General features: G+C 37.2%; 1 protein-coding gene across 1 annotated transcript in view; it reads left to right on the top strand.

Moving 5' to 3' along the window:
* The window catches only part of LOC127624970 (protein unc-13 homolog B), a 92,432-nt gene extending 69,943 nt beyond the window's left edge, over window positions 1-22,489 (top strand). The window contains exons 32-41 of the mRNA XM_052099969.1: window positions 12,533-12,621; window positions 13,351-13,497; window positions 13,735-13,858; window positions 14,417-14,458; window positions 14,709-14,780; window positions 16,333-16,480; window positions 16,634-16,690; window positions 17,350-17,442; window positions 18,888-19,047; window positions 20,774-22,489. Coding sequence (XP_051955929.1) covers window positions 12,533-12,621; window positions 13,351-13,497; window positions 13,735-13,858; window positions 14,417-14,458; window positions 14,709-14,780; window positions 16,333-16,480; window positions 16,634-16,690; window positions 17,350-17,442; window positions 18,888-19,047; window positions 20,774-21,059 — 1,218 coding nt within the window. The 3' untranslated portion in view covers window positions 21,060-22,489. The remainder of the gene's footprint in view (window positions 1-12,532; window positions 12,622-13,350; window positions 13,498-13,734; window positions 13,859-14,416; window positions 14,459-14,708; window positions 14,781-16,332; window positions 16,481-16,633; window positions 16,691-17,349; window positions 17,443-18,887; window positions 19,048-20,773) is intronic.
* The last annotated feature ends 491 nt before the right edge of the window (window positions 22,490-22,980 follow it).

Genomic DNA, 22,980 nt, shown 5'->3' with positions numbered 1-22,980 from the left:
CTTAAATTAATTTCTTTAATTTTTCACCAAAAAATTTAAATTCTCTGATCATTTACTCACCCTCATACTATCACAGATGTGTATGACTTTATTTCTTCAGTAGATAACAAAAAATATTTTTAGAAGAATATCTCAGCTCTGTAGTTCTACAGTGCAAGTGAATGGAGGCCAGAACTTTAAAGGCTAAAAAAGTACATAAAGGCAGGATAAAAGTAATCCATATGACTCCAGTGGTAAAATTAATATATTCAGAAGCAAATCTTCATATGAAAGTTGTGAGAAACAGATCAGTATTTAAGCACATTTTTACTATAAATCTAAACTTTCACATTCTTCTTTTGTTTTTGGCAATTCGCATTATTTGTGCATATCACCACCTACTGGGCTGGGAGGACAATTTATAGAAAAAAAAAAGACTTCAATGTTTATCTTTTTTTCTCCCACACCTTTCATATTGCTTTTGAATATATGGATTTAACCACTGAAGTCGTTTGGATTACTTTTATGCTGCCTTTATGTTCTTTTTGGACTTTTCAACATTCACTTGAATTGTATGGACCTACGGAGCTGAGACATTATTCTAACAATTTTTGTTTGTGTTCTGCAGAAGAAAGAATGTCATACACATCTGGGATGTTATGAGGTTGGTTAAATGATGAGATGAATTATCCCTTAAACTTGTGGGAATTGTGATTGGATCTGGTTAAATACCGTGAACCTTTATTTTGGATGAAAACTTCAGGAACTTTCAACAGTGGCCAATTAAAGTGCATTTGGAGTGCGGTAAAAAGAATACGCTCAGTGCACGTTACCAAACCAAATCGAACACTACACATCTGTTATTCTGAGTACATGTTGTAATTCGTGGAGAGAGCCCAGAACCACTTATGTGTGCTCAGAACAGAGCTGCACACTTTGCAGATTCATTTTCACATAAGTTCATGTATTTATTTCAAATTTATTTAGATGGATTGTTCAGCCCTACAACAATGCAACAAAAATACGTGTTGTTGGTTTTTTATTTTTTATTTCACAGCACAATCTTTTTTTATCTCATCACATTCAATTCAGACTGCAGGTTTACAACTTGGGCATCAATCTTCTGCCGTGGCGCTGGAGATTAAAAATCGAGCACTGTTGCTAAAAGTTGGGAGCAGAAAACACTGTTGTGGAAATGGTTAGGAGACGAATATGAAATTCACATAGGAAAAAGCCATGGCAGGATACTCCTGATACTTTCTTTTTAGCACACTGCCTTTTGTTTTACCTTGTTGGAACTTAAAGCATAAATTTCCATGCTGATCCAGGCTGGTTTTTGCTAAATAGCACTAGTTTGGTTAAGGAGTCAAGGTTTTGCCTCTACTGGTAAATGCTGTAACTACACCTTCTGGGCCCAAAAAAGCATATTTCTCCATTGACTGCCATTCAAAAGTAGCCTTGTATTCTAATACAAATATTTCATTATGTTTTAGTAGATGTTGTGCTAGTTTTTGTAGGGCTCCTAAAATGGGAAATGGACCATGTGTTGCCTTTGACTTTGTCATAATTTACCTGCAGCTCCGGAGTAGTCACATGGCTTTTGCATCTCTGGTGAATGGCTATAAAAATGTGATTGCCTAACAGGATGGACCAGCATAACCATATTGTTCACCACCAGAACCTAGGGACCAGCAGCTGAAACACAACATATGCTGCTAACCAGTTATGCTGTTGTTATCAGCAGGGATGAGAAATTGAATTTGTTTATATGGGAGATGTGCCTACAGGGCTGTCATGTGGTTTTCTTTGTTCTTGATATATTTGGGATGGGCTCTGAATGGATGTTTAATGTCTGTTAGGAATTCTGGTGAATCATCATCTTCTGGTAAACATGGGAATGTCATACTTTGACTAGGCTGATGCTCAAAGCTTTTGTTTTTTAGTTGTATTTATGTTTGTGGTGAGTGTTTATGCCACACATATTTTTTGCATAGTACACTGCTGAGGAAGAGCGGGTAGGTGGAGAGAAGGATTTTCAGATGCACAATCCCTAACCTTCTCAGTTTGTGTGTGAGATGTTGTGTCCATATGTGCTATTAATGTAGATATTTAGACCCTTTCACTAGATGGAGGTGCCCTTGAAGCTTCACCTTAGTTCAGCCCATATGGTGCATCCCTCCATATTGTTAATGGGTAGTACTTCTATACGACATCTTTAAGACCACTTTAACTTTGGTCTTTCCTATCACTCCCAGCTGGAGAATGAGAAGGAGCCTGAGGACGATAAAGAGGAGGTATGTTAGAGAGCGAGTGTGGGTGTGGGTGTGCCACAATTAATTACACTTTAGTAACATAAACCATTTTTTATGTGTGCCAGTGAAGCTCATTTTTCTCAATATCTAAAATTACCAGGCGTCACATAAAATGTTGTTTCTTTTGGTCTTCCTCTGCTCAGGCTATTACTGATGATGAAGGCAATGAAGTCTGTACACAGTGCCGTTGAGAAGAGTGTGTGATTCCATAAGAGAGAGTGCGTTTGTGTTTGCAAACCTATTTCGTGCAAATCAACCAGGCAGTGAAACAATTATGTCATTACCTAACATTTCTATTACTCATCTCACTCTTTCTATTTGGTTACCAGTTGGATGAATCAGATGTCAAGGTGAGAAACGGGCATACATCTCAATTGATCTGCTTCTTTATGAAGGTCTTTATGAAACATACTGTATGAATGATCATAAAGTGCTGTTCCCGCTGATGAAGCAACCAGAAATCCTTAATTTTTCATTCGTCAATTTAGGGAAACGCGAGTGAAAGCCACTGTTTCTGCTGTAACCAAGGTTAAAGGGATAGTTCACCCAAAAATGAAAATTCTTTCATTATTTGCCTGCCCTCATATCATCCCAGATGTGAATGAGGAACATCTGCAGAACATAAACAAAGATTTTTAGGAAAACATCTCAGCTCTGTAGGTTTATACAATGCAAGTGAATGGTGGCCATCATGTTGAAGCACATAAAGAGAGCATAAAAGTAATCCATAAGACTCCAGTAGTTTCATCCATGTCTTCTGAAGTGATCCAGTCAGTTTTGGGTGCGAACGGACCAAGATGTTTACTGTACATTTTGACATTGCAGTCTCTAGGCATGTTCATGATTTCAAGCTTGATTACAATTCCTAGTGCTTGATGCATGCACAGAGCACTAGATGGCACTAGGAAGTGTAATCGAGCATGAAATTATGATCGCCAAGGAGACTGCTGATAGTGAATTGATAGTAGATTTGTATTTTGTTGTAGTTTCACCCAAAACAAGTTAGATCACTTCAGAAGACATGGATTAAATAAACATTTAGAGATTTATGGATGACTTTTATGCTGCCTTTATCTGCCTTTTGGAGCTTTAACATTTATTAACCATTCACTTGAATTATATGGACCTACAGAGATGAGATATTCTTCTAAAAACCTTTGTTTGAGTTCTGCAAAAGAAAGAAAGTCATACACACATGGGATGGCATGAGGTTGTGTAAATGAAGTGAGATTTTTGTTGTTGTTGTTGTTGTTGGTAAAATATCCCTTTAAGCAGAGTTCAACTATATGGAAACGTGCAGCAATGTGATGCAGCAGCTACCATTTCCCTTGCAAACAGTGAAGCTCACGCAATATACCTCTTAATACAGTTGGATTCTACAGTCGAGTAGGAATGCTTACCAGCAACCAACAGTACAGTAACTTGGTGACCTCCAGCAATCAAATCACTGTAAAACTGGATCTGTAATGGCAGAAAAACGGCATATCCTGCTAAAAAGACCAGTTTATATAACATACATTTTCATAGTTGTCTTGGCTAGTTCGTTCTGGTTAGTGTTGTTGAGCTAGCATAGCCATGCAGTTTAATTGCCCAAAGAAGGTTGGCTGGTTTAGCTAGTTAAGAAGCTTGGTGGGGTCACCAGTGCACCAGCCGCCCATGCTGAGGACCAACTTCCAAAACACAACATACCTAAAGTTGGTGACCAGCTACTCTGCATTAACTTTTCATATAAATTTTGTCTGTATTTAAAAATTTTAATTTGGATGTATCAATGTTTGGTTGGTTTGTCTCTTTCTTTATGGTTTCCTGTTTTGTCTGACCACTGTGATCACATCTTTCCCATCAGTCTGGCTATTCAGATTTGGAAGGATCAGAGGTTTGCATGTTGAGAGATGATGTTAGGGATGCTTTAAAATTGAGTTGATAGATACTAATCTGTTTGGTTACCTTACTCACTCTGCTTAAGATAAAAGGTGACACGATAGAGCAGACGGGCGCTTAGATCGCAGTCACACTGTGTAATGCGCATTAAAACTTAATTTACCTGTTAATGGCAACCAGATAATTAAATGTAGTGCCATGTGCTGTAAATGGAATCATGTGCTTTCCATTTTACGGTCGTGAAGCCTTTATGGGATTATGCAACAGAACTGGAGCAAGATCTCATCAGAGAGAAATGTTCTGTGTTAGTTTTATATGTTTTCGAGTTGTGTAAAGTCTTCATTGTAAATAATATGTAAAATATTAAATATTTTTGTGTGTGTGTGTGTGTGTGTGTGTGTGTGTATGTGTGAGCGTGTATTTATCACTTTGTGGGGACCAAATGTCCCCATAAGGATAGTAAAACCCGAAATTTTTGACCTTGTGGGGACATTTTGTCGGTCCCCATGAGGAAAACAGCCTATAAATCATACTAAATTATGTTTTTTGAAAATGTAAAAATGCAGAAAGTTTTCTGTGAGGGTTAGGTTTAGGGGTAGGGTTAGGTTTAGGGGATAGAATATAAAGTTTGTACAGTATAAAAACCATTATGTCTATGGAAAGTCCCCATAATACATGGAAACACAACATGTGTGTGTGTGTGTGTGTGTGTCCAGTCTTGTGCTGGCAGTGTGTAGCACCTGCAACTCTGCACATCCATTTTAAAAAGTGACTGAAGTGTCTGATCATTTCAGTTTGTGCAACATATATTAGTATGGATTTTTTGTGAACCTTTTTCAGTCTAATGCAGTCTTTGCAACAAAAAAAAGGCTGTTATTGAATGATGGAGCAGGAACTGTATATATTGAAGGCACAGCAGCAAAGAATGCCCAGTTTAATTTGAAGTGTTAGAGAGTGGGTGAAAAAAATACATGATATAGGTTAATAATCTGTATGTGTTTCTGATTGATATGGAGTTGTTTTAAAAGTGTGATTTGGAGTTTACAGATTCAAATCAAGAGAAACTTTGTATGTTGACTCTGCTTTCAACATATTATCATGTTCGTTGATTAGTGTATTGGATTAAAACTTTAAAATATAAGATATATATTTTTTTTATTTGTAGATTGACAACAAATAGAAGGAGAATAAGGTTGGTTTTGACCATTAAAGTCCCCTTTTAACCTTATATGATGTGTTCTTTTCCAAACCCTGTTTGTTCAGTGTTTGTCTCCTGTGGACCTTTCACCGGTCATATGCTGCTTGTATCTCATGCTCCTGTCAGAGGTAGATTGTGTTTGTTATCTGTGGTTGTCATTTTGTCTGTTGAGCGGTAGTGTAGCAGTTAGCGTGCTGCGCTATGAACCTGGTGACCCGAGTTCGATTCCTGCTCATGGCTAACACCAGTGACGATTATCTGAACCGGTCCCGGGCCTCCCCTAGGTCGACTCAGCCTAAAATGAGTACCTGGTGCGGTGTGTAAAAACATCGCCACTGGGGAGACAAAGGCGGTTGGGTGTGGTGCTGGCCACCCACCCCCTCGTGTACCGTTCCGGCCTTCAGAGGTGCTCGCTAACAGCACTTGCCCCTACAGTCTGTTCAGGCTAAATGGGGGATCTTTGTGTGTGTTGCTGAGTGAGTCAGGTGTTGCTAGTCTGTCTCCCTTGTAAAAAAAAATATATTTATGCAGTATATGAGTGTTTGAGGGTGTGGGTAGGATACAGAGAGAGAAATATAGAAAGAGAGAGAGATAAACACATCACCCTGAATTATCTAGGCATACTTCATAAGCTGTTTCTGTTTTGCTGCCCCTGTTGAAAATCCCAACTTCCTTCACCCACTCCCCTTTCCATGTATCCATCCGTTATTCACTGTTGTTTTATCATTTTTCCTTTCCTCTATATGAACAGCTCGACGAGCAGATTGTGGGTTTGTGTGAGCTAATGGTTTAGTTTGATGTATGACAGTCTTAGCGAAGTAGTTTCTAATTATCCTGTAGATTTATCCTAGATTGATCCTTTCTTCCATTCAATTTTGTATGCAAAAGTGTGTGGAAATAGCCTGAAAGTCAAGATATTGTGTGTTTTCTTTTTATTTCATCTAATATATGTGCATATTTGCATCAGGTAGCTTCATAAACTCTGTTTTTGTTTATCTTTCTTTTTGATTCTTTGTTACTTACCTGTTTTCTTTCTTTTTACTGTCTGTTGCTAGAAAGGAAAATGTGTGTGCAGTTAAAGTAGAACTTTGCTTGTAGCATATATAATGCATAATGAAAGTTTTATTCACCCACAAATGAACATTCGGTCAAAATGTACTCACACTAGGGATAGCCGGATTGATCCTAAAGTATCGATACTTCTGATATTGCTGTTGTATAAAAACATTTTTTTACTAGGGATATTATTATTCGGTTACCATGAACAAAAACAATTATCATAAGCTTCAAAGTGAAATAAAAAGGATTAGGCTATATTAGCAAATAATTGTGCAGGATGGGAACTAATTATTCTTCCACTCATCTTAACATGCACGCTGAAAGACACAAGCAGACAAGTGCTTCTGGCGTCACAAGGCTTGTTCAAACAAGAGGGATCAGTGCCTTGTAGAGGTAATACTAGAAAATCAGAGAAACAGCTTCTGGAGCAAATTCATGCTTAACATATCTAAAGGTGACATTTCTTATAATGAGTTTGTGTGTAATTGTTGTTAATAAGTCATTTAAAAAATATTTAACCATGGTTTTACTACAGTAATATTGTAGTAGTAAACATGGTTAATTGTGTAGTAACTATGGTTTAAATACCAAGGTTAAACTATATTACTGTAGTGAAACCATGGTTAATTATTTTAAGGGTAAACAAAACAGAAGTCTAATAATTTTGTGTTGAGACACACAAATATGATAATGAAAAAAATAATGACTTGAATTATGACTAAAATAATATTTTAAATTATACATTTTATCCCAAGAAATTGCCAAAAAATCGATTTAATAGAAGTATCTGTATTGGTATCGGTATCAACGATATTGGACTTGAAATTATTGGTATCGGATTGAAAAGAATATAAGTGGTATTACCCATCCCTAACTCATACTCGTGACATTCCAAACCAATATGACTTTCTTTTTTATGCAGAAAAAAAAAAGAATTTTTTTTAAATACATTTACATTTTTACATTTATGCATTTGGCAGACGCTTTTATCCAAAGCGACTTACAGTGCACTTATTACAGGGACAATCCCCCCGGAGAAACCTGGAGTTAAGTGCCTTTCTCAAGGGCCCAACAGTGGCATCTTGGTGGTGCTGGGGCTTGAACCCCCAACCTTCTGGTCAGTAAACCTGAGCCTCAACCACTGAGCCACCACTGCCCCATAAATAAATATCAGAGCCAGTCTTTTCAATACAGTGGCAGTGGATGAGCGCTATGACAGAAGTTAATTTATAGTGGTAGGCGTGTTCACCTGGTTTTTAGTGCTTAACAACTCAGGGTCTTGCGTAAACACGTGAGCCACTGTGAACAAGTTTTTCTCATAACCCTAATTTTTTAATATTCACAGTAAAATAACTTGCATATATTATGTATATAATACATAATTATGTATATTATGTATTATATATTAGAAATATTATAATGTATTTCAAATGTGGTTACAGTTATTTGTATTTATTTAAAATGTTATGCATTACAATGTTAATTGTAAGGCAATATGAAAACCATAGTGTGCTTTTTTAGAGTCATACTAGGTGTGCTTATAGATCCTTTATTGATGTGAGTGCTTTATGACATATTATATGTTTGTTTCCATGTTCTGGCGCCAGGGAGAAAAGAAAGACAAAGAGAAAGAGGTTTGTGCACACACAGTGTTGCTTTGTCCCATAGTCTCTGGATCAGCAAAGCTTAGTGTGATGCTGAATGTAATTTTGTTTCTCTGTCTCAAGGATGAGAATATGACCACAGAGGTGAGTGATTGAGCTGAGTTAACTGATACATGTTCGGCTGTTTGTTTTTGTGTGTGGTCTCAATATGGTCTCATTAGTATGAGGTGTGGGTGTGGGTGTGTGTGTGTGTGTGTGTGTGTGTGTGTGTGTGTGTGTGCGTGTGTGCATGCGTGCGTGCGTGTGTGTTGCTGTGATACTTTCCCCAGGGCTCAATTATGGCAGCTGGCTTAGGATGTGTTGGGTTAATCCATTGTTAGAATCATTACCCACCATTCAAAACTTAAATAATGAGTCTTAAATAATAAGTCTGGGAATAAATTATACTTATTTTAGTAATCACGGTGACACATGCTTACTAAACTTTTTTCTGTCGCCTTAGAGCAAAGAAATGAGTGCAAGACTGATGTTCCACATTTAACTAGAGCAGAAGTCAAGATCACTTTAGGGCAATCCATAGTTTAAAGTGCTCATTGTGATTTACCCAAGGAGGATATGTTTCAGGATCCTGTTCCACATCCTTGATATTCCTGGAACAACATCCCTATCAACCAGTCAGATATTAGAGATTGGGATTAGGGGCTTGAACAACATTTTTATCAACCTGTCATTTCACTATGGTTTTTGGATGGATTAGGGTTAAGGTAGTCTCACATAGACAGATTTTTTGACTATTGGTCTGGTCTCCTTTGCAGCATATTTTGGTCAAGATCTGCCCACCTAGGGCTATATAGCAACCAACCACAGTTCATTTTGGGTTTTTTTGATGTTTGGGGGGTGTTTGTCTGAAATAGTTGATACCTCAACAGTAAGAGACCAAAAGGAAAAAGGAAAAAAAATCTAATAATTCGAATAAATATTTTTTTATTGAGCTGATTATCTCAGTTGCAGTAGTGAAGCAATACTGTACAGTCACAGTCAAGTATGCCAAATCACTGTGGTCTGCTACATTCTCCACAACCTAACACTCAGAACTGGTCTGCAAGATGGGGAATTGTGCTGATTGCATTCAGCACAAAATCCTGGGCATGTTTGTGGTGTTACCTGGTTATCATGCAGGCAGAATAATCTGTGCCTCAGATCGGATTTGAGTGGAGGGTTTTTCGTCAATTGTTGTGTGCGACAGGTTGTTTCGTCAGATTTTGTGAAAAGTAGACATACGGTATGCGGCATTCCAAATGGAATAAATGATGTCTTCACAGGGCACTTAGAAGGGAAAACAATAATGATGGCCACGCTGTAGGATCGTTTCAAGAGAATAAAAAAATTACTTAAAATTAGTTCAGAATGACGTTTTAGTACACCTTTCAACCCTCTGACAGTGGAAGTTCTATGAGGGGAATAGGGCATAGGGATGATCTCTTCTGAAAGGAACGCACCCATATGCCAAAGCAGTGCAAAGCTCTTTTAAAGTAATACAGACATTGGCTTTTCCCACCCATATAGATGTGCCAAGTTGTGGTAACATGCACCTCTTCTTCAAGAGTCTTGCTGCCCGACCTTTTATAATTTAATATGGGACACAAAGCCTTCAAAATGGGACGTTTTGCTTCCTGCTGAAATACAGGAAAACAGGCATCCTGGGACGTTTGGCTAAAACGGTACCGTTGTAAACCCTAGCAGCAATAAACATTGCATATGCCACCAATCCTGTTTTTAAGCTATTGTCTGCAACTAATTTGACAATATTTGGATACTGCCCACGTGAAAGACATCCATTACTAAATTGTCACGCATGGTGAACATGCGCAAGTTAGCATCATTACTATGACAACTGATGTGGATGTGCTAGCAAAAGTGACTGCAGTCTAAACAGAAAAGAAAACAATTTGATCTGTCAACATATAACCTGCAGTTTAAACAGTCATTCTAAAAAGTTGGATTTGATGAAAAAAAAATTGGTGCTCAAACATGTCAAATAGCATGTGCAAATAAACAACGCAATCAGCAGGTGCGATTCATTCTAGTCAAAAGATTTTCAAAATGCCCAAATAGTGTTTTGTAATGCAAATTAATTTGTATTGAGCATGGCTGAACGTTTTCCCCTTTTTATTTTACCTTCTTATTCTTCAGCCCCAAGATGAGGGAAAAGAGGTGCATCAACCATCCCTGCATTTATCTCAAATCTAGCATTCTGAATCATGGTTACCATTGACGATTTGCTCAGCTGTATCAATTGTCTCTCTTTGCCTTTTTTGTTTATCTGTTTTATTTTCACTTGGTCTCTCGATAGAATGAAGCAACATTCAACTCAAAAAAGGTGTGATAATCATCATGCATTTGTGTGCGTGTGCATATACATTATATCAGTGAGCGTATTTGTGAGTGAGACAGTGTGATATTGTTTTGCTGGAAGCCTGACTGTGTCTTACCTACTCCTGAGACATTCCCTATCACTGAGACACATGCATCTATTCTTTGGTTTACTCCTGTGTGGATATGTAAACAAAGGATACAGATCATCTTTTAAAAGATTTATCCATACTATATTGCTTTAGATCTTTAGATCAAATAGGCCTCATCTAGAAGACAGAAGACTAAGGCTTCTCCTTTTTATCCTTTCCTCGGTATTTTCAGGACAAGTCTATACGTTTTGCTGATATTGTGTGATATATTTTCATTGAATCTCATGTCAAGAACATGTCTCAGTCATGTTTCACCCCAAAATCAAAAATAAAATAATTTTGCCTAAAGAAAATCATGCCTATTTGTAAGACTTACAAATTTCAATTTTTTTATACACAATGGTTGCATATAGAAAGTAAACCCTGTTTTTAGGACTGTTGAGATTTTTGTATTTGGACATTATATATTTTTATGCCTATCAAGTATGTTTTTGCCCAGTATTCTCATTACTTTAATTGAAGGAAAACAATAATTTGACATTTATTTGTTTATATCAGCGTTTCTCAACGGGGGCGGTACCGCCCCCTAGGGGGCGTTTGGACAGTGTTGGGGGGCAGTGTGAACGAGGCAGCAGAGAGGGGGGCGTTACTCAGAGGTACTCAACAGGCGGTCTGCGCAAAAATCTTTTCAGCTCTTCTCCTTAGCCTATGTCTTCGTCTTGCTCGGATTACTGCTGCCACTTCACCAGGAGGATATGCCAGGAGAGCCGCTTCCTAAGTTACACATGCTTTTAAGAGGCGGAGAATTTTCAGCGCAAAATAGAGGCGCGCTTTCACCGGCTTTTTCTGTACATAACGCGGAATACATAATTAGGCGCATAATTAGTGCTCACACTAATGACCGTAATTAATTTTTAAAAAGTGGCTGTTTTTGACGTCGTTTTTTCTTTGGTTCAGTTCAGGTGGCCGAGCTGTTGTCGTCTTTGTTCGTCATTTGAAATCAAATGACCGTTTGTAGGCTATTCAAATTTGAAGCCTAGTATATATTGCCTAATTGAGTGCGCGAACGACCGCTGGTTTTTCATTGGCCATTTAGGTTAGTTACGTTATTGTTCACGTGATTGGTTCATCTTAAAAAATTTTGTGTGTGAGCCTGAATTTGTTTGAATTTCTAAATACATTTGCAATACCTTTCAAACAATCCATGTGTTTTTGCATTTTTTTCCAAACACAATATTACTCAACTTGAGGCTTTTATATGTAGTTTAAATACAATAAGAAACTTCTGTTTCAGTTTTTTTTTTACCAAAAACTCAGGCTTCAGGTATCAGTGTTGCAATTGTTTGGCTGTAATAGTATTTCTGAAGTGTTTTTTTTAGGGGGGGCGTTAAGAGGATCATGAAGAGGTCAGGGGGGGCGTTTGTTCAAAAAAGGTTGAGAACCACTGGTTTATATCATTATGAAATATATTTTTTACATTGTAAATTTCATACATCATGGAAGTATTTCTAGATAGAATGTTTTTTATATTTTATGAAAATATACAAAATACATGGAACAAGAGAGGAACACGTGAGGGAACAGATCACATGACATGGCAATGAAACAGGAATAAACTTTCAAAATAAAAGACATGAACACAAAACATGAACAAAACACATAAACAGCTTTTTTTAAATGTACCCTTTTAATTGCTAGGCCTTCCGTCTCTCAACTGCATAAAAATAATAAACACATCTTTCTATTTGTTAATTATGAAATAAAAATAACTGCTGCTGTCTTCATTTGAGCATTCTCTTCTTCCACTGTAAATAAACAGTCCTTGCATGTGACAGATATACTGTTGCTTCAAATAAAATGTTTCCAATTTGTTTCACCTCTGAGAGACAAATGGGCTCATGTAAAACAGACACAAATTGATTTTCCCTAAACATGTTCTTCACTCCTCCTCGCCTCTCTAGTTAAGTACCATTTTGTTTTCTACCAAACTGATTCCTGTGTTTGCATGCCTATGTGCTATTCTCCTCTCAACAGCTTGACACAGAGGCAGCAGACATCCTCAATGACCTGCAAGGGAAGCTTCATTCTGTTCTAGATAGCCTGAGTGCCATGTTTTCAAAGAGGTAAACTTCATTTTCTGAATCGAAATATTATTATTGCAGTGTTCGTGTGAGCACTGCTTACAAATGTCACCTTTGTCATTGTAGTTTTTCAATGAAACTTACAATATATCACCATTGCAGTTGCAGAGTTTTTGGAAACTCAATAACACTTTTTACGAAGCATGTATATATACAGTATAGTGCATTATGAAAATATTCTAAATGCATTATAATGTATTCATAATGCCTTAAAATACACCTTAGTTTCTCGTGAAAATGTGTTACTACAGTTATAAGCTTTTAAAGAGCAATGCATTAAAACACATAATCAACATCAAATTATTCACATATCTCTTTAAAAGTGTAACTTTGAAATCGTAGTATAATGCAATTATAACTATGGAAAAATATAAGTAATGAATTACAGTCAGCTGGTCATAATTGCAAAATAAACAATACAAGAAACTATCTGACTGTACATTATACCATTTGTTATGCATCTACTTAATAAACAAATTAATATACATGAAATAGTGAGTTTCATTTAAACTATTTAATTTTATGAGAAGAAAGAGATCCCAGTGTAATACAAGAGACATGAATCTAGCACAATAATGTTGGAAATTGGTTGCCTGGGATTGGATAATAATATGTATAGGCATTATGAAAACATTTGTAACTTTATTTCCCCTTACCGCTCTCTCTCTCTCTCTCTCTCTCTCTCTCTCTCTCTCTCTATGCTGCATATAGTTTCCAGGCCCGTTTAAATGTCTGCATGCGGCAGATGGCGGAGATCGTGTACCAGATAAAAGGTCCTCTAAATCAGAACACTCGTAACACAGCAGAGGCTGATGCGGATAACGCTCTGAGACCACTTATGGAGTTCCTTGATGCAAAGTCAGTTCAGCACATCTCCCTTCAATTGCGTTTAGTTTCAGATGTGTTCTCATGATGAATGCCTATTTCTATCACTTGGTTGGTTTGGCAAATGAAGCATAATAAAATAACTTGTCATTATATGAATGTTACTACAGCAAAATTCTCCCAAATACCCCAGACTGCCACATTTCATAGGTTAAAATGTCACAATGCTACTCTTTGACCAATAACTGCATGACTGTTGCATGTGTTCAGCCTTAGCATCTTTGCGGACATATGTGAGAAGACGGTGTTGAAGCGTGTGCTGAAAGACCTCTGGAGGAACGTTTTGATCTGCATGGAGAAAACCATTGTGTTGCCTCAAAGTAGCGACAGTATTGTGAGTTAATTTAAAAACACAACTCATAGGAATACATTTACTGACAAATAAAAAACAACTCTGTTTGTGTTAATTTCCCCTCAACACTCTTAACATTCTTGGGGCGGCTGTGGCTCAGGCTAATCACAGGGTTTGCTGTTCTATTCCCAGCCCACTCGACTCCACATGCCGAAGTGTCCTTGGGCAAGACACTGAACCCCAAGTTGTTCCCAATGGCAGGCTAGCGCCTTGCATGGCAGCTCTGCCGCCATTGGTGTATGAGTGTGTGTGTGTGTGTGTGAATGGGTGATTGGGACACAGTGTAAAGCGCTTTGGTAACCTCTAAGGTTAAAAAAGCGCTATAGAAGTACAGACCATTTACCATTTAAGAACTGTTTCTTATAACACCATAAACATTGTTTGTTACTTTGCTGGTTCAAAGCTGTAAATATCAATGCTTTATTAGTATTTGAATTGTGTCAGTATTTTAACACACTCCCATTAGACATTAAAGAAATTATCACAGCTTCATTCAGTCACAATCTTGGCAGTCAGAAATGTTTGCTTTTTTCACCACAGGGATCTCTTTTTACTGCTGCTAAGGAACTCTCTAAACTAAAGGTATTATATTTACATGATATTATACACAACATGATTTATCCTAAATAGATAATAATATGACAATGTGCTTGAAGATAATGAGAGATATAAGTGAAGGTTTACCTATCAAACCTAAATACACTGGTAAAACCATAAAAAGATATATATTGTATAGGCTGCTTATTTAGAGTTATAATCTATATCTTATAGCAGTATATGTGGCTAATCCTTGTTAATCCAAAATGCATAATATGCATTATGTTTGTCATAGGGAGGGGTGGAGCCAAAGAGCTTGTCACCTAGACAATGTGTGGTCATGGAGGTGGCACTGGATGCAATCAAGGTGTGTTGATGGAATTTGCTTGCCCACTGAATTACAACATGCTTTAGTTTTGACTGTATGTATTAGAAAAGGACTGTCATGCAGAGTCAACATGCTTCACACTGAGTGTTTTGGGTTTGTTGGCATGCATTGTAGCATGTGTGGGTAGAAGTGAGAATTGCACAAGTTTGGGAAACCTGCCCATTATGAGCAGGACAACTTACATGGAAGGAAATATATAAATGTTTCAGTGTCAGGAATGAACTTTTTTTTTAAAGGAATATTCTGGGTTCAATAAAAGTCAAGCTCAATCGACAGCATTTGTGGCATAATGTTGGTTACCAAGAAAATATTTTCGACCCTCATTTTCTTAAAAAAAAAAGAAAGAAACTAAAAGCTGTGTTAAAGTGAGGCACTTCCAATGGAAGTGAATGGGGCCAACCCATAAACGTTAAAATTGTCACTTTTTCAAAAATAAAGCTACAAGATGTAAACAATATGTATGTTAACATGATTTTAGTGTGATACAATCGCTTAACATTTTCTCTGTAAAGTTATATCCAATTTTACAACTACGTTGCCATGACGACGTAAGGCTTTAAACCCTAAAACAACATTAAAAAGATTTAAAAGATTTAAACAACTTTAAATATTCAAATAATACAAAAGTTTTAATAGAAGAATTCATTTAAGTGCATTTATAAATTTTTATAAAACTTAACAAAATTGGCCCCATTCACTTCCATTGTAAGTGTTTCACTGTAACCTCGATTTTTGGGTTACAGTGAAACACTTACAATGGAAGATGGGGATGAGTCCAAATCTTTTTTGTGGGAATAAAACATTAATGCTACAAATTCTGTCAATTGAGCTTAAAGGAATAGTTCACCCAAAAATGAAAATTTTCTGATAATTTGCTGATTTACTCACACTCAGGCCATCCAAGATGTTTGTTTCTTTCTTCATCAAAACAGAATTTAAAGTTTTTCTTTTTTTTTCATTTTCATGTATATTCATTTGTTTAATAAGTATATGTGTAACAAATGGTATAATGTACAGTCAGACATGTGACCTTACCAACAAGCTAACATCATCCCTCTCATGAGTGCGTGTCACAAAGATATACGGGGGATAAGTGTATAAAATAAAAGGGGAATATGGGGTCCTCATGGTTCATGTGGTTATGTGAAGGTCAAGAAGTGAAAAGAGGCTTAGGTCCAGGTAAACGGGCTGTGTGCGGCACCGCACGCGCAACGCATCTAATTTGCATTGGAGACTCAGAGGGATAGGGTTCGATTTTCTGCCTGGATATCTACTCCAGTGGTGGGCCTGGCTGAAAAACAGCCCTCAGAAGAGGAGGGGCGACGATAATCCAAGGGAGGAGCGTGTTGTTGCATCACAATATTTAGTGCAATTTTGTCACTTTGGTGCCATTTGTGTCCCAAGCCCTAGTTAATTTCTGACCCTGGTGTCAAGCGAAGCACTGTTTTTATTATTTAGTTTGTTAATTCAACTTTAAAAAATTAAAAAATAAACCGTATTCTCTCTTTTTATGTTTCTCATATCTGGTTAGCTGTTCTTCCATGCTGGTGGGAATGGTTTAAAAAAAGCATATCTGGAGAAAAGCCCTGAGCTGTCATCACTGCGTTATGCTCTCTCCCTCTACACACAGACCACAGATGCTCTTATCAAGACATTTGTGACAACACAACATGCTCAGGGTGAGATGTAAGCACACACAAATGTCCTGTTGCACACTTTTCTCAAACTTATATATATTTTAATATATATATATATATATAATACTATATTTTTAACAATTGGCAGACTGATATATATATAAAAAAATTAAACCTATTTCTTCTCTCACTCAGGTCAAAATGGTATGGACATCAGGATCACCCCCAAAGAGAATGTTCGACCTGACAGAGGTGTGTCTCTCTGACACAATACTTTCACATCTGTACTGTAACTTCATATGATGTTTAGTCATCTTAAACAGATTATGTTTAATAAGATGACAATATGTATGTTTATATAAGCACTTTAAACAATGTTCTTTATCAGGGAATTCATTTCTCCACACCTAGAGTTTTGCTTTACATGTAAGCACCTTTATTTCACCTTTTATCAATTTGTTCTTGTGGTAATGTTCATTTACCTTTTGACATCAAGGCTAGAGCAAAAACAGATAACTGTCAAAATGGCATGTAAACATGGTCAGGTTTTTATTATTAGCTGTTTTATGATAGTTATCAGTGTTTCTTTTGTTGAAATGTAAACACGCTCAAAATATTTTTGCACATAATCTGTGCCTGCAGAAAGCTACAAAAGAAACATATCCCCTCTTCCTTTGTATGGTGGTTTGTTAAGTATTTTGACTAACTACCAATCAAGTGTAGTACTTTCTACTTGATTTTTACCATATCAGTTTTACCAGTACATTTGACCATATTTAGATGCATTTTGCAGATTTTCCACCAAATTCGGCACAGATAATGTGAAAAGTGCACTGATTCTGTGTAAGCCTAATGATGAGTACCTTGTTGAATGGACTGTATTTTTTTAAATGAAGTGATTTGATTAACAGGCTCTGGGGTTGAGCGGCCAATAGGGGAAGCAGTGATCCAGCTGGATTTGTCGCCCCCAGCTGGCAACACTGAGCTGAAACTCAACATCAGAGGTGACTACAGCACAATGAAAAAGCTAAATTTAGAAAGGCTATCTGTGTTTTTAAAAGTGCTGTAAGTGATTTTAGCTATTCTGGAACTTCCATGAGAGTGAGCCGTTGAATTAGACACGTCCCCTCTTTCCAAAACACCGCCCTCAAAAGATAGTCACTGAATAGTACAGTAGTCAATCTTGTTATAGTTGTCAAACACAGCTGTAGCAAAGTAGCACCTACAGCTGTCAATTGTTAGGAATCTGAATATGACATTAAACCTATATTATGAGAACATGCAAAATGATTGGTAGGCAGAAAGGACATCAAAGTCTTCTGATTGGCTGATCACGGTGACAATTATTATTATTATTATTTGCTGTATGCACAGTCTACTGCTGTCACTGAGACCTGTGAGATCTCTCAGGACACTTAATTCAGTGATATCTTTCAGGGAGAAGGAACATTTTCTGCATACCTTTCCATTTAAAATTGCTTGCAGCTCCTTTAAGTAGCTGGATCCAGTTGCACCAGCTGTGCATAAGTTAAAACTTAGCCTAATTGTGGCATAAATGGGCACTAAGTCACAAATTCCGCACTACTAAATATCTGAGTGTTGCACCATTAAACTTAGGTAGGATGTAACCGTATGTATAAAAGTATATATGGCAGACTCCGACCAGGAGTAACGGATGGAATAGAAAAGTAGACTCATTTAATGACATCAATGAGCTCATATTTTGACTGACAGGCATCAATCCTTTCAACAAATATGATGGTGTTGACATTTACACTCGTTTACTAGAGAGAAAAATTTACTTTTAAACAGCTCTTCAGCATGAAACCAATCTAACGGTGCCGTTTTCAGGATGCATCACCCCGGTGTCAAGTTTCAACAAATATGAAATATATAAGATATTAAAATGAATAAATGTCTGTTTTTTCAGCCTGTTGTATTAGTATTTATTTATCACCCCTTATTTATTTTAGAGACAGTTCCTATATATTGTTATTTACACAGGGCAAATATGCTAATTATTCAATCTACTTTAATTACGTATCTTATTTTAATGAGGATATAATTTATTACAGCTGACAATTCCATAAATAAACAAGGTTTGAACATTAACCGTGACAATATCAAATTGAAGCTGATGTTTTTAACAATTCTGTGTACAAATTTGAAGGCTACTTATTGGATAAATACGGGTTAACGTCATATTATGCGACTACGCATTACTTTACGGAGAGCTTACGACCTACTAGTTAAGTCTTGCCTTAAGAACAGGTGGTGCAACCAAAGTAAGCACTGACTTAGTTACAAAATAACTAGTAGTTACCAAGCCCTTAGTGTGAACTTTACGTCCCAATTTACGTGAGAACTTACAAAGATCATTTAGCAGAAATCTAGTGCTGAAAATCCCCTTTGCTTTTCTTGAACTTTTTCTCTGTTTCTTTTCTCCCAGTGATTGCAGTAAATGACATGAAATGGCAGACTTCAGGGATGTTTCGTCCATTTGTTGAGGTTAACCTGGTTGGCCCACAGCTTACAGAGAAGAAACGAAAGTTTACAACCAAATCTAAAAACAACTGCTGGACAGCAAATTACAACGAGGCCTTCCAGTTGTGAGTAAAAACTCAAAACTCTACATGTTATTCATTTAAAGTTTTGGTTTGATACACCAATCTTCTTCTTTCAGCTGCTCCCGTTAGGGGTCGCAACAGCAGATCATCCATCTCCATCTCCATCTCACTCCGTCCTCTGCATCTACCTCTGTCACACCAACCTCCCGTAGTCCTCCCTCACCACATCCATAAACCTCCTCATTGGTCTTCCTCTTTTCCTCCTGCCTGGTGGCTCCATCCTAAGCATTCTTCTCTTGATATACCCTGCATCTCTCCTCTGCACATGCCCTAACCATCTCAATCTCACCCCTCTCACTTTGTCTTCAAACCATCCTATCTGCGCTGTCCCGATAATATACAAATTTCTAATCCTGTCCAGCCTTGTCACTCCCAACAAAAATTTCAGCATTTTTAACTCTGCCACCCTGCCTGCACACTTCTCTACCACACTCTCCATTACTTTGGACAGTTGACCCAAAGTATTTAATCTCATCCAACTTCACCACGTTTACTCATTGCAACCGCACCATTTCGCTGCACTCCCTCTCATTTAGCTCATGTACTCCATCTTACTCCTACTAACTTTCATTCCCCTTCTCTCCAGTACATACCTCCACCTCTCCAGGCTCATCTCAACCTGCTCCCTACTTTCACTACAGATCACAAATGTCATCTGCGAAGATCATAGTCCATGGAGACTCTGATCTCAGTCCACCTGTCCATCACCATTGCTAACAAGAAAGGGCTAAGAGCCGATCATTGATGTAATCCCACCTCCATCTTGAACCAGCCTGTCATTCCTACCACTCACCACACCGCTGTCACACTGTCCTCATACATATCCTGCACCACCCTCACATACTTCTCTGCCACTACCGACTTCCATACAGTATCACAACTCCTCTCTTGGCACCCTGTCATACACGTTCTCTAAATCGCATTTTTGTCAGTCGCATTTGTGGTTGATTTCTATGTGAAATGTAAATAGTTGTTGCTCTTTGGCAACATCAAAACATTACCCTATTTGATTGAGCCCAATCAATGGTGTGAGCTTTGGGTGGGACTATCTGTTTTGACTGCCAGTGAAAGACAGGGGGACTGTATGGAAATCGGAAACCTGTTTAAAACTGTTTTTACCATTTTGTTTGGAGATTAGAATGTTTAGAATGTACACACTAGCTTTAAATGTGGAGTTTGTAATTTCTGCGCTACAAGTGGCACCAATCTGGAGCTTGACACTAATGAGCTCACTTTTGTGGCAATAACTTGAGTATAGCTGAACAGCTTACTACAAGTAGCCACACCCCAAACTCAAGCTATAGGTTGAGCTAGAAATGTATGGGTGGTGCTGAGCAGGTCTCTCAAAATATAAACATCAATGTTTTGAAAGTGCCTGGGAAGCTCAGTGTTTATACATTTGGGAGAGGTAAACCCATGTATGGCTTACTTATAGTTTTCAATGAACAATACTGGGGTAGTAGAATGTATTTTGACATAGATTTTTTTTACATACTTAACCTTTAAACTGTAGTTTTGTATTAATTTTATGGATACATACTATACATGGTTAGTAGAAAAGACAATATTGTTTATGTTAACTAATGTGTCATCTTGTTGATATTATATTACTAAGAATGATACATTAGTGTATTTTATCCCTCCTATCACAACCTCAACGGTCTCTCTCTCTCTCTCTCTTCTCTCTCTCTCTCTCTCTCTCTCTCAGTGTGTTGGGTAAAGCCTTGAGTCTGGACTGTTATGAGATTCAGATAACTGTAAAGGATTACTGTTTCGGGCGTGCAGACCGGGTAGTTGGGATCGCAGTACTGCAGTTGCGTGACGTAGCAGACCGGAAGAGCTGCGTGTGCTGGTGTCCTTTGGGCCCAAGTATCAACATGGACGAAACCGGGACCACCGCACTACGAATTCTCTCTCAGCGCTCAGCTGATGAGATCGCCAAAGATTTTGTCAAACTGAAATCTGAATCTAGACCAGCTGAGGAGGGCAGGTGAAGATAGGAAAAAGAGATAGCAAGTTGACTTCTTCAGTCGGTCATATTGATAAAAACTGGCTTGTTAAAATAGACTAAAATAGAGAAGAAAGGTATAGAGAGACATTAGACTTTGATAATATTGGACAGTGTGACTGACAAATGACTTCCTGACTATATCTTACAAACACATACAATCATAAATTGTACACAAAAGGACCCACGCTGTTTCTGAAATTGTGTATGTTTTTTTAAAGCCTTAAAAGTTACATAACTGTTTGACTGGCTTTGCATCTGTGTTTAAGACGGTCCGCTATGCTAGATGAGGTGTTTGCAATGAGAAGAGAGTAACAAAGTTATAATTTTGAAGAATTAGATAATTTGAGGTTATTAAAGCATATTGCAAGGCTTTGTGACTAAATATTACCTGTGACATTTCAGAAAATGTGTATGCCACATTTCAAATATAAGAAGGTCTGAGAGTTGTTTTGCCAAATCGGAAGTCTATGGGCTCATTCAACACTTTTCTTTGTGGCCTTCTGAGTAAGAGGTGTCTTATAGAAGGGGAAGTGGTTATTTTCATTAATCCCATCATTGGCTGCTTAACCTCTGACTGACACAAATGCACATTTAGTAACACACTCTTTTTCATTGGTCTAATCACTAATATGCTCGTAAATTCACAATGACAGGAATGTAATATCTTGAAAACATTATCCATTTTTAGCTTGAAAGATGTTTCTGTTCAACTTGTGGTAAAACTATTTCAAAGGCAATTGTCATTTCCATTAGTTTGGAAGAGATTTGCGTTCGTTAATGAATGCCAAAAAATAAATAACTAAAATACATCCATAGACCAACCAGTAGTGCCAGCCAATGAGATGGGAGGTATGAAACTGTGTTTACCTTGTGCCAAGTAGTTTGTATGCTCACTTTTTTGGGGTCTAATGGAGGTATGTATTTTGTTTTTGTATGTTTGTTTTTTTTCTTTATTGGATATATGCACAACCAAACAGATGTACACATAATCTGTAAAGTAGACCACCACGTGTGCACGTTTTAAGTGTAAAAATTTCAAATAAGAGTATTTGGTCATGTTTTTTTCATGTTTGGTTAAAATGTGAGAAGCTATTTATGTATTTTAAACAATGAACAAGATCATAGGGATTGCATATAACTTGTATCGATATTTGGAATTGTTTATAAATGATTTATGAATGAATCTCTTTTAATGAATAGCTAATCTTTTCGTCCGTGAAAGTTTTGATTCTGAATGTCATCCCTTTGCTACTAAGCAGAAGAATTCTAAACTTAAGTGGAACAAATAATTGATGCTGGATGTGTCTATACATATGTACAGTACCTGTCAAAAGTGTGGGCACACCTACTAATTCTGTTTTATTACTATTTTCCACATTTTTTAGTATAACAGTGAAATCATTAAAACTATGAAATGACAAATGGAAGAATGAGTATTATTATGCACTTAAGTATAAGCCCTTTCCCTACCTTGTTATACACACACTCTCTCTCTCACTCTCAATATGGAACGTACTTTCAAATCACTTCCGCCAATCTGTTTTCTTTAATAATTAACAGCAGAAGTATGTCAGTTACAGTATATTTGATAGTGTTCCTCTTCTCTTTAGAAGTTCCTCTAGAGAAATCTGATTCAGGTATGGCATTGTCACCCTCAATGGGCTTGTTGTTTGGAACCACCAGACCATTTCCTTCCCCTGACCCCCCACCTTGAGTGACATGACCATTTTTAAAAGTCACATTTTAAAAGTCATTCATTGAACCAGAGGTATGGCCTTCAATAATGTTATTGAAACTGCTTTCTGTTGAATACTGATCCTTTTGACTACATTATGTGACATTTGTATAAAAGGGATAATTCACCCAAAAATGAAAATTCTCTCATAATGTACATACCCTCATGC

The sequence above is a fragment of the Xyrauchen texanus genome, chromosome 3 (genome assembly GCF_025860055.1).
Source record: "Xyrauchen texanus isolate HMW12.3.18 chromosome 3, RBS_HiC_50CHRs, whole genome shotgun sequence".
NCBI lineage: Eukaryota > Metazoa > Chordata > Actinopteri > Cypriniformes > Catostomidae > Xyrauchen > Xyrauchen texanus.
This window is presented reverse-complemented; position numbering and strand designations above follow the sequence as displayed.